The sequence below is a fragment of the Solanum stenotomum genome, chromosome 1 (genome assembly GCF_019186545.1).
Source record: "Solanum stenotomum isolate F172 chromosome 1, ASM1918654v1, whole genome shotgun sequence".
Taxonomy (NCBI): Eukaryota; Viridiplantae; Streptophyta; class Magnoliopsida; order Solanales; family Solanaceae; genus Solanum; species Solanum stenotomum.
In genome coordinates this window covers 89,878,829-89,890,646 of record NC_064282.1, presented here as the reverse complement: position 1 = coordinate 89,890,646, position 11,818 = coordinate 89,878,829, and the positions used below count along the sequence as shown (strand labels likewise).

Sequence of the window (11,818 nt, the reverse complement as noted above, 5' to 3'; positions counted from 1 at the left end):
TAATTGTGATAAGTCCAAAGGGTTTGTTGCTCATATGAATCAACAGAAATTATATCAATTTTTGATGGGCTTGAATGAATCCTACCAGCAGGCAAGAAGTCAAATTCTTATGATGGATCCTTTACCAACTATTAACTATGCATATGCTATGATTGTTGGGGATGAAAGTCAGAAGGTTGTGGTCAATAGTGTGAGTAGTATGGGGATGACCTCTTCTAGTCTAGAATCATCAGTAGTTATGTACTCCAAAGTGGGTGATAGTTCAGGTGTAAATCAAAGGTTTAAGAAGAATTCACTACTCATATGTGACTTCTGCAAGTGTAAGGGTCACAACAAAGAATTATGTTATAAGATTGTAGGCTATCCATCAGATTTCAAGTCAAAGAGAAAGGTTCAAGGTACTTCTCTTGCATCTATTGCTCCTGGTAGTAACTACTACAATCCACTTTTCCAGGCACATGCCAATCTTACTTATGGTATGAACACAAGTGTTCCTCCACCTGGATAGGGAAATTTTCCTGATCTGAATCAATATGCTGTAAATACTGGAGTTCCACCTGAAGCACTTATTGCTAAAAAATCAGCAAGTGCAGTTGATAAAGAGGTCCAACAGTAACTTCAAAGTTGTACATTCACTAAGGATCAATATGATCACATCCTGAAAAAGGTTCAACAGAAGTCAGAACCAAGTGCTTCTATGTGTAACACTGCAAATAATTCAGGTAAAGCATTTTTTGTGTCTGAAAATAGTAAGATGTGGATAGTAGATACTGGTGCAACAAACCATATGGTTTCTAATCTTGATATGTTGAGTCCAGATACTATGAATAAACTGGAAGTGTCAAAGCCTATATTTCTTCCAACTGGTGGTACCACTCAGGTGTCTCATACTGGTTCTTGTGTCCTCTCAGAAAGAAGTGTGATCTCAAATGTGTTACAAATTCCCTATTTCAAGTACAACTTGTTGTCAGTCAGTAAAATCACAAGGGAATTAGGTTGTTCAGTCACCTTCTTTCCTAACTTTTGTGTTTTTTCAGGAACTTTACAGTGGAAAGGTGAAGGAAATTGGTAAGGAAGAAAGGGGTCTGTACTTAGTGCTGAAACACTTATCCACAACTTATGACAATAAAAAAAATGAAGTTGCATTGGCTGCTCATCAGAACAAGGAATCAGACATTGAAATATGGCATAGAAGGCTATGTCATGTATCATCAACAGTACTAGCTAGAATATTTCATATGAATAAACAGAGTTTGTGTTCAGTTTCAAAGTGTCTTGTATGTCCCTATGCTAAACAAACAAGACTTGTGTTTCCTACTAGTAGTATCAAAAGTAGTTGTTGTTTTGAACTAGTACATGCTGACCTTTGGGGTCCTTTTAATACACCTATTGTTGATGGTAACAAATATTTCCTTACAATAGTGGATGATTACTCTAGAATGACTTGGTTGTTTTACTTCCTTAGATTCTGTTTCTATACAAGTATTCTTACAGTTTGTTAAGACTTAGTTTGGGAAAATAGTCAAAGCATTCAGGTCTGATAATGTTCAGTTCCTTAATTCAGTTTGTACTAAGTTGTTTAAGGATATGGGAATCATTCATCAGAGATCTTGTCCATATTCCCCTCAGCAAAATGGGGTTGCTGAGAGGAAACACATACACTTACTTGAAGTCACCAGAGCACTAAGGTTTGAAGCCAACATCCATTTACAATATTGGGGACATTGTGTGTTAGCTGCAACCTATATTATCAATAAACTGCCTAGTAGTGTGCTTAACTTTGAGACTCCTTATGAAAGGTTATATGGTACTAAACCATCTCTGAATCATCTTAGAACACTAGGTTGTCTATGTTTTTCAAAAGTTCTTACTGAGTATGATAAGTTGATGCCAAGATCTAAGTTAGCAGTTCTAATGGGGTTCTCAGAAATACAGAAGGGTTATATACTACTTGATCTAAATAACAAGTCTTTCTTTACTAGCAGAGATGTAGTGTTTAGAGAGGACATATTTTCTTTTGCCCAGGTTAATGGATCAGTACATCAGAAGGTGTTTGTGGATTCACTGCAGGGTTCAGATATGTTGATTCCAGTTCTTGATTCTACTGTCTCTATGATTCCTAGAGGTCCTTCCAGGACTAATTCTCAGGAAGTTCTGGGTACATAGACAAAGACAGATATATCTAGCAGTATTGTATCAATGATGAGTCTATTGTATCAGAGGAACCTATGGTGAATACTGAGGTTATAAAGTCAGTTGAGATTCCTCAGGAGGCTGAAGTACTTCATAATAGTAGATCCACCAGACATAAACATACCCCTACCTGGATGAAGGATTTTGTTTTCTTGTCTGTTAACAATGATGTAAAATATCTTTTAGGTAATTACATGCGTTATGCTCACCTATCTCCCTCCTATCAATGTTATATTGCAGCTAGCTTAAGCATCAAGGAACCTGATATTTACTTGGAAGCTGTTTAAGATAAAAGATGGATTGATGCTATGGCAATAGAAATTCAGGCCTTAGAGGATAATAAGACTTGGGTGATTTCAGACCTGCCCAAATGAAATAAGGTTATTGGTTGCAGGTGGATTTATAAGATTAAATACAAATCTACAGGTGAGATTGAGAGATTCAAAGCAAGGTTGGTTGCTAAAGGCTACAGTCAGAAGGAGGGGATAGATTACAAAGACATTTTTTCACCTGTTGTGAAGATAGTGACAGTTAGGACAATAGTGTCTCTTGCAGCTTCTAGGCAATGACATATACATCAGATGGATGTATTCAATGCCTTCTATGGTGATCTAGATGATGAGATTTATATGCAACTACCTCAGGGCTTTGTCAGTCAAAGGGAGAAAGTATGCAGACTAACAAAGTCACTCTATGGTCTCAAGTAGGCTCCAAGGCAATGGAATCAAATATTGATTGAAGCTCTTCTTAAACTCAACTTCAAACAAAGTCAACATGATTATTCATTGTTTATCAATAGATCAGGAGCAATGATAATTATAGTATTAGTATATGTGGATGACATGCTAATAACTGGTAGCTTCCTGAAGTTAATAGAATATACAAAGAAAGCATTGCAGCAAGCTTTCAAAATGAAGGACTTGGGGGAATTGAAGTACTTTCTAGGCATTGAGTTCACTAGATCAACAACTGGTACACTAATGCATCAAAGGAAGTATGCTCTTGAGCTTATAACTGAAGTTGGCATGAGTGCAGCCAAACCTGCAGGAACTCCTATTGACATCAATGTCAAACTAACATCTAAACTATATGATGAGAATGTAAACAAAACTCAGGATGAATCAAATGATCCACTAGTTGATCAGACAATGTATCAAAGATTGATAGAGAAATTGTTGTATCTGAATATGACATGGCCAGACATATCATTCATCACTCAGACACTAAGACAGTTCTTACAACAACCAAAGAAGTCTCATCTTGATGGCTGCCTTAAGGGTTGTCAGATACCTAAAAAGACAACCTGGTCAATGACTGTTATTATCAAGTGAATCAAATGGGCTGGTTACTGCTTTTTGTGATGCAGATTGGGCATCCTGTTTACTGACCAGAAAATTTGTGACAGGGTACATGATCAAGATTGGTCAGTCATTAGTATCATGGAAGGAAAAGAAGCAAACAACAGACTCAAGAAGCTCAGCTGAAGCTGAATATAGAAGTCTTGCCTCCACTGTGTTAGAATTAGTGTGGCTACTTGGGATGTTGAAAGAAGTAGGAGTTGAGGTTCAGTTACCAGTACAGATATGTAGTGATAGCAAAGCTGCCATTTAGATTGTTGCAAATCCAGTATATCTTGAGAGGACAAAACATAATGAAATCGATTGTCATTTCATAAAGGAAAAACTACAAAAGGGTCAAATTAAGGTACAGTATCTATCAACTAAAGAACAACCAGCTAATGTGTTAACAAAGCGGTTATCTAGATTGCAACATGAGCACCTACTATCCAAGCTAGGAGTTCTCAAGATTTTTTCACCACCTAGCTTGAAGGGGAGTATTGTGATACAAAGAAGCTGTTAAAGTAGTTACAAGAGTGAAGGAATAAAAGGGGCATATTAGTCTTTTCAAGTAGTTAGTTATAACAACTTGTCCTAGTGGTAGTTAGGAAAGTTACGAGTTAGTGTAAAACAGAGCTTATAAATATAGCTCTTACTACTGTTTGTATCTTCAATTAAAAAAATTCAATACAAGTTGTTTGTTCTCTCTTAGCTTCCATTAATCTCACAGTTGTGAGCTTCCATTTACGTTCATATAGTCACCCATGGAGTTTCTTCTTCAAGTCTCATGGAAAAATTTGTATTTCGCATGTCTCAATTTATTTTGCATAGTTCAAATTTTGAAAGTCAAATATTTAATTTTGATCGTGAATCGAGACATGTATTCTTTAATAAAATTTACATATTTGAAAATGATGGAAAAAAAATACTATAATTTACAATTATTAATAATTAATTTATTTTTAAAAATATTTTAAAAAATAATGATAAGAAAAAACTTATATAAATTTCAAAATCAAAAAGTGTCACATAAATTATGGCGGAGAAAATAATTCTTTTAAAATATTATTAGATATGTAATTAGAAGAAAATAGGAGGGAGGAACGTGGGAACAAATGAATACAAATATGTCGCCCGAAAAAAAATCTCCTATCGGATATAACCCCATAAATAATATAATAAAGAATGACAAACGGTTAATTTTTTTTTCGAAAATCTACTATTATAAAATTCAAAGAATAGCTATGTATGTATTTTTTTAAACAATCTCTATACAAATAATAAGAAAACTAAAGTTTGTTAAGCCAAGTAATTTTCCCATTAAACAATACTCCCTTTGGCTCAATTGATGTTTTAGATTTGAACACATAAATCAAGGAATTAATTTAATCTTAAAGATGTTAAAAGAAATTTTGATTAAAATGCTCTTAGTTTTTTTTTAAAAAGAATTTGACATAATTATCATCAAAATGGTATTTGAATTGGGAATGTGTTAAAGGACAAATATTCTTTATAAAAATTAAATATCTTCTTAATTTAATACTATACCTACCACTTTGGATCAAATTTTAAAGATTAAAATCTCAATTACCTCAATTATTTTGAACCTAAGAAAATACTAAACATTGAAATAATTACTCCTTTGTCCCACTTTATTAGTCAGTTAAATTATTATTTTTTATAGTTATATTAAGTAATGATTTAAAATATTAATTTTAAATTTTATGAAATAATCTATAGCAACACAAATATATCTATAACTATTTTAGACCATAAATTTTAAAATAATTATTTTATTTTTAAATTTCGAATCAACTGCGTCATGTTATTGTGACATTTTAATATTAATAAAAATGTATCATATGTCACATTATGTATCATGCTATGTCCACTGGTGGACATTACATTTGTGACTCTTTACTCTCATCAATTATGGTAGAATATGGTCAATAGTGGTTAGTAACTTTTGTAACCTCTAAACTCATTAACATATTATTTTACCTAATTATTCCCGGTAACTCTTGTAACCTATAAGTCATTCATTTATCCAATTTACTACCTCATAATCTTCCTAATAATTGCAATGAAGAATTCCTCCTCTATATAAAGTGATAATCTTACTTTGTTTGGGAAAAAAAATATATACGAGAGAAATAGTATAAGAAAGATGAGAAGTTTATATTGTGATTATATTGAGGCCAGTGTAGTAAAAGAAAGAGTTAAGACAATGAAAGATATTTTAAGGGCTTGTTTGGAAAGTCACCCTGATAATTAGAATTTGGTGTAATTGAGTGTAATTACATTGTCTGACATGTTTGGTTGACCATGTCGTATTATCTATTTTTTTATTAATATAATTTTGTTAGTACTCTAATTTTTAAATTAAAGTAGAATTAATTGTTGAATAAGATTATGGACTTACGTTTTTCTTTTATGTTAAATCATACTTAGGTATATTATGTTGAAATTTAGCATAAGCGTATTATGTTAAATTTTTTGTTTTGAATTTAGAACTTATGTTATATTTTCAACTTAATTTGTTTTAGGAGCATTGACTTGATATTTTACTTGCAGACTATTTTTTAGTCAGAGTTGATAGATTAGCTTTGTCAAATGTTTTTATAATTTTATGACATTATATTTATAATATTAATCTTATTGTCAAACATGCATTTCATGATATTCATAAAAATTTTGTGCTTTTTGTTTTTATGATTAACTAGTGAAGTTGTCCGCGCTTTGCGCAGTTATGAATGATGATAAAATATTAATACATTTATCAGATATATAATTGATTTCATAGAGAAAATGTTTGGTTAGTAGTTAAACGGCCTCCGACAAAGTCATAATTTACTCTTTTGAATCAAAAGAAATATAACTTACGACAATAATTTTTTTATATAAAATACAAAATAAAGAGAAATCATAAAGAGAACTACAAAAAAATATGACATTATTCTTACAATCTTAATCATTAAAAAATAAAAAGAAAAAAAATACAATTAATGCACAATCTTTCGAGTTCTTGTCGACATCCACTACCACAGGCCGATCACAATTCAATAGTCTTCATTTTATTCTTCAAGTCAAACTAAAGAATGAGTAAAATAAGTATTAAAAACATAACAATTTAAAAGGCTATTGTGATAATTTCTCCAAAGTCTTACAATGCTTCTATTTGTAGGACTATAATATGAATAACAAAAAATGTCATCAATATGACTATTAATTATTTTAGAGGTTATAATAATAAAAAATATGAGAGTAATGAAAATAACGACCATAAAGATTTGCATAAAACAATATGAAAGAACGGTTAATTGATATATTTAATATTCTATAAAAAAAATAGAAAAAAATTGCTATATTTATATAAGAAAATAAATAGGATTCTTAGCCAAAGATTATAGTAATGATGAAAACCTCGAGAGACTTGAGACATTATTGTGTAGATTTTAGTGTTATTTAAAATTTGTAGTGAAGGGTTTTGTAATTGAAAATTCATGGGGGAAATTATATTTAGACATTTTTTAGTAAGTTAAAGGCCAAAACTAAAAGGAAGAGATAATTATGTCCCACAAAGTCATAAGTTACTATTTTGAACCAAAAGAAATTATAAATTTATGACAATCAAAACATTATATAAAATAAAATAAAGAGATGAGAGAACTAAAATAAATAAATAATACAATAGCATTCTTACGATTTAATCATTAAACATTTAAAAAAATAAGAAATCAATACACAATCTTCAAAGCTCTTGTTGATATCCACTTCCTGTAACGACTGGGTTCCGTCGTTTTAGAAAAAGCCATCGGGAAAATTTTTTGGGTCGAAAAACTTTTCGTAGTAACTTGGAATTTCCCAACCTAGTCCAGATTTGGACGAAATTGGAGTCATTAAAGTCTAGAGAAATCTGTTAGCAATTGGCTGATCTAATTATGAATTTGATTACATGAGTAGATAGATAAGACGTTAAGGAATCTGTACGACTTTACGGAATTGAATTCGAGTGAGTAGAACTTCTGAAATTGATCTTAGCATGAACGGGTAGTTTCTGAGTGTCGTTGGTTGAAGGCGTGTTGTGAAATGGGGGTATTGGAATTATTAAAATAGCTCACTGTTTCATGCAAACCGCTTTGGCGATGATTTCTCTCACCAAGGCGAGGCCGCTGTAGCATGGTGGGGATCGTTGTGGCGGGACCGACGCGACTTAAGTCGGAAATAAACTCCAAAATGTCTTTATTCTGCACTTTTCGACTTTGAGAGTAAGGAGACGAACCCCAGGCGATTCTTGACAGTTTGCCACCATCTTTAAGGCTAAAGGTAAGGTTTTAACTCCCCGAATCCGTTTTTCGATCCGTAGAACGTAATCTAATGAGTAAATATCGATGGGGGAGAGTTTTGATCTGAGAATTATAGTGGGAAAAGACCTAATTTGGGTAGTGGGATCATGAGTATGATCTAGGGTTGTTAGAATTGTTAGTAATCCAGTAATTAGTGATTGTTTATTGATTCCCGTATTATATTGATTGTTTGTAGACCAAGAACAAGCGGAACCAATCCGGAAAGGGAATGATCAAGTTTCTTAGGGTTTCAAGCTTGTTTCGAGGTAGGTGATAGTTGTGATTCTATGATTGTGTGATATATGCTTGTTCTTGCTTCATTATGATACATGTTTTTATGCGAATGTTGCATTATTGATCACATTAATTGTAAATGAGGATATAGGAATGAGGAATGTCATGAATCATGACTTGATTGTATGATTATGAGTATGTACTTTGTAATTGTGATTGTGGCTTGTTGATTGGATCGGGTGTTACATTCCGACACACTAACTTGGATTGGTTGCCACGTTCCAGTATAATTATGGGATCGGTTGCCACGTTTTGGCATAATCATTGGATCGGATACCATGTTCTGGTATGCTAACAGTTTGGGTTTGGGTTTGGATTCCATGAGAGAGCCAATAATTTGATATAATTGTGTATCTTGAGAAATGTGAAACTGTTCGTTGTTTGTAAATGATGAAGATATTGTATATGTTCGATATATGCATGTGATTATATTGTTGTATTGACTTATGTATGTTGCAGTTAGTGGGATAGCCGTGTGATCCTACCAGTACACTGTGATTGTGTACTGATACTGCACTTGCTCTTTCTTTGTTGAGTACAGGGCATCTTCAGACGACTATTGACAAACATCGCTTAGAAGATTAGTGATCACTTTCGAATCCAAGGGTGAGCTAGTTCTTCCAGGTTGCTATGAGTTCTCTTTTTGTCTATGTCCACATTTCGGACTTAGACTTTCTAGTTAGTTATTAGTTCATTAGTTTGGGGTTGTATCCCTTCTTGTTTAGACTTGTTGAACTTTGGATGTTTTGGTACATTGACTTTCAGGTTCTATGTGTATTTTCCGCATTGTTTACTTGTTAGATCTTGTGGAAGTTTATGGGAACTTTAGTCTTTAGCTATTTAACTTGCTTCCATAACTTAAATGCCTTGTTATTCGATTCTTTGGTTAGCTAATTAGTATTAATGGTTCTCCACCGGAGGGTTAGTGTGGGTGCTAATCACGATGGTCTGGGTCGTGACACTTCCAGAAGCCACAATCACCATTCAATAGCCTTCATCTCTTATTCTTAGTCAAACCAAAGTATCAACTTAATAAGCACGGAAAACATGACAACCTGAAATGCTAATGTGCTCATTTCAACAAAATTTTACAATATCACTATTTATAGATTTATAAGACTACAATATAAAATATCAAATAATATCATGAATATAATTATTACTCCCTCTGTCCCAATTTATGTGACTTCCTTTCCTTTTTAGTCAGTTAAAAAAAATGACACATTGCTATATTAAGTAACAATTTCACTATAAAATGTCTATTTTACCCTTAATGAAATGATTTACAGCCACACAAATTTCTATCATTCATTTTAGATCACAAGTTTTAAAAGTCTTCCTTTCTTTCTTAAACTTCGTGTCGAGTCAAACTACCTTACATAAAATGAGACGGAGGGAGTAACTATTTTAGAGGTTATAGACTTATAGTAATAAGAAGCAACAAGAGTAATGAAAATAAACACCATTAAGTTTTACATTAAAGAGAAAAATAAAAAAAATGACTTTTTACCAATTCACACGAAACATTTGATATAAAATTTGCTTTACTTGAAATTCTTGTCAAGTTCTTACAATAAAACTCAAGTAATAAAAAGTACTACTTACATGTAAATAAAAATAATAATTATACATTTCTGTCAATAATCTTACGAGAGTAGATTTAGATTTTTTCCATTAAATTACTATATTGAAATTCTATTTGTTTATCAAATGTCATGAAAAAGATGATATATTTTCCATTCAACAACAAAATAAGCACCCGCAATAAAATAATCAAACATCATATAAGTAAAAAATAATAATCTGAAAACAATATATAAGCTATAGAATACTATTTTATAAAGTTATAAATAAAAGATTGAGATTCTTGACCAAAAAAATGAGATGACTTCATCTAGTTAATCCCTAGTTCTTATACATATAAATTTGATCATTTCTTTTGTACCAAAATTTCTAATGCCTCTATTTATAGGACATAATATGGAATATCAAAAGATATCATGAGCATGACTATTAACATGAATTATCATTTATGATTATCAAAAGTCATGAGAGTTTCCGCAAATAAAGACAATTAAGTTTTTATATTAAAGAATATGAATAAATGGAGTAGTAATTGACTCATTCATTTTTATACAATAATAATGAAAAAAAAGAAAATAAAAAAATGTCAAAAAATGAGGGAAAAAAAAAAGATAAATAGAATCATTGGCCAAAGAGAGGCTCCACATCACTTTTCTTTTATCTAGCTTTATATTATATATAGATTTAATTAAAATATAATAATTTAAAAAATGTAAATCAATAATTTTTTATAATATATTAGTTAAGAACATATGTTTATTAATTAATATATTTTCAAAAGACAATACATGTCTTAAATATTCAATTTAATATTATTTACAAAAGTCTTTATTTGTCTAATATAAAATTTTAATTTTAGATAATTAATTTTAATTTTTAAAATTCAATATAACCTTATGATTACACATGTCCAGCCAGTATACTTGTTATTACACTATGGCAAACAAACGGGTCATCGTGATTACTATGTTTGTAATTACTAGGTTGGTAATTACTATCCTAATAATTACACAAATTCCAATTACCTGGTGGGCTATCCAAACAGACCTTACGTCTTCAACTAATTTACTATACAAAAGTGAGTAACTATATATTAAAGGAATTTTTCATTTTTTTTTGGAATTTGAACGCTTTAACTAATTTGAAGTTATTTAAGTTATATGACGTTATTGGAACATTTTGTTCTAGAAGGAACAAGTTAAGAATATAAATGTTGGTGATATTAAATTATGTCAATAAACTTAAATCTTTTTAAAGAGAATGAGATATTCGAACATCTGAGACAATGGTTGATGACTTGATGTGTTGTTAGAAAGAGCCGTGGCTCAATATGTTACCGTTTCTAGAGATAAAAATAAAAACGACACGTGAAGTTTGTATCGTGTTCCCCTTTCAATAAATGCCGCATAACCTATACATTGTACTATCAATTTATTACTCTCTAATGACTTTTATCACATCTTTTTTTATACACGTGGCACCTTTAGTTACTAATGAGAGGTTAAGTTTTGTGGAAGATAGAGAATTTTCTTATAAAAATTGGTTAGTTTTTTTCTAATTTGTCTTTTAATTATGATAAAAAAAAATTAAATTAATTTAATCTAAATTTTTAAATTTTAGATATGACAAATATCACTAATCTAATTATGTACTTGAAGAAATAGAAAGAAGGTGTAATGAAAAGCAGCCAAATTAGTGTAAAAGACTCCAAGTTGCTAATTAATGAACTTAATTTTCTTTATGTTCAACAATACTTGTTCACTATTGACTTAACACACTTTTTTAAAGAAATTATAAATAAAAGGATAATTTTACTATCACTCTTTGAATATAATAAATACAATATTTTGAAAAATATAATAGAGAAATAACTATAATTAATAATAAGAGAAAATTAGGAACTAAATATAAAAAACCATTAATTTCATAAAGTGAATAAATATTATTGATCTTCCCAAAATAATACATGAATAATTATTATTAGACGGAAGGAATATAGCATAAGTAACACTCTTTCTTGTCCATATTAATTATTAACTACTCAATGTTTTTTAGTTTGAAGAT

The 11,818-nt window shown here is 30.8% G+C and overlaps 1 protein-coding gene across 1 annotated transcript; it reads left to right on the top strand.

Moving 5' to 3' along the window:
- The first annotated feature begins 3,002 nt into the window (after nt 1-3,002).
- On the top strand, nt 3,003-3,804 carry LOC125858686 (uncharacterized mitochondrial protein AtMg00810-like). Its single transcript, XM_049538513.1, has 2 exons — nt 3,003-3,474; nt 3,560-3,804. Exons 1-2 carry the CDS (start codon nt 3,003-3,005, stop codon nt 3,802-3,804), a joined length of 717 nt encoding a protein of 238 aa, XP_049394470.1.
- The last annotated feature ends 8,014 nt before the right edge of the window (nt 3,805-11,818 follow it).

What these genes read in the sequence shown, in the direction of transcription:
- LOC125858686 (XM_049538513.1), top strand. Translation starts at nt 3,003, where the DNA reads ATGATAATTATAGTATTAGTATATGTGGATGACATGCTAATAACTGGT. An exon ending in TGATGGCTGCCTTAAGGGTT is followed by an intron (nt 3,475 to 3,559) that starts GTCAGATACCTA and finishes TTTGTGATGCAG; the next exon opens with ATTGGGCATCCTGTTTACTG.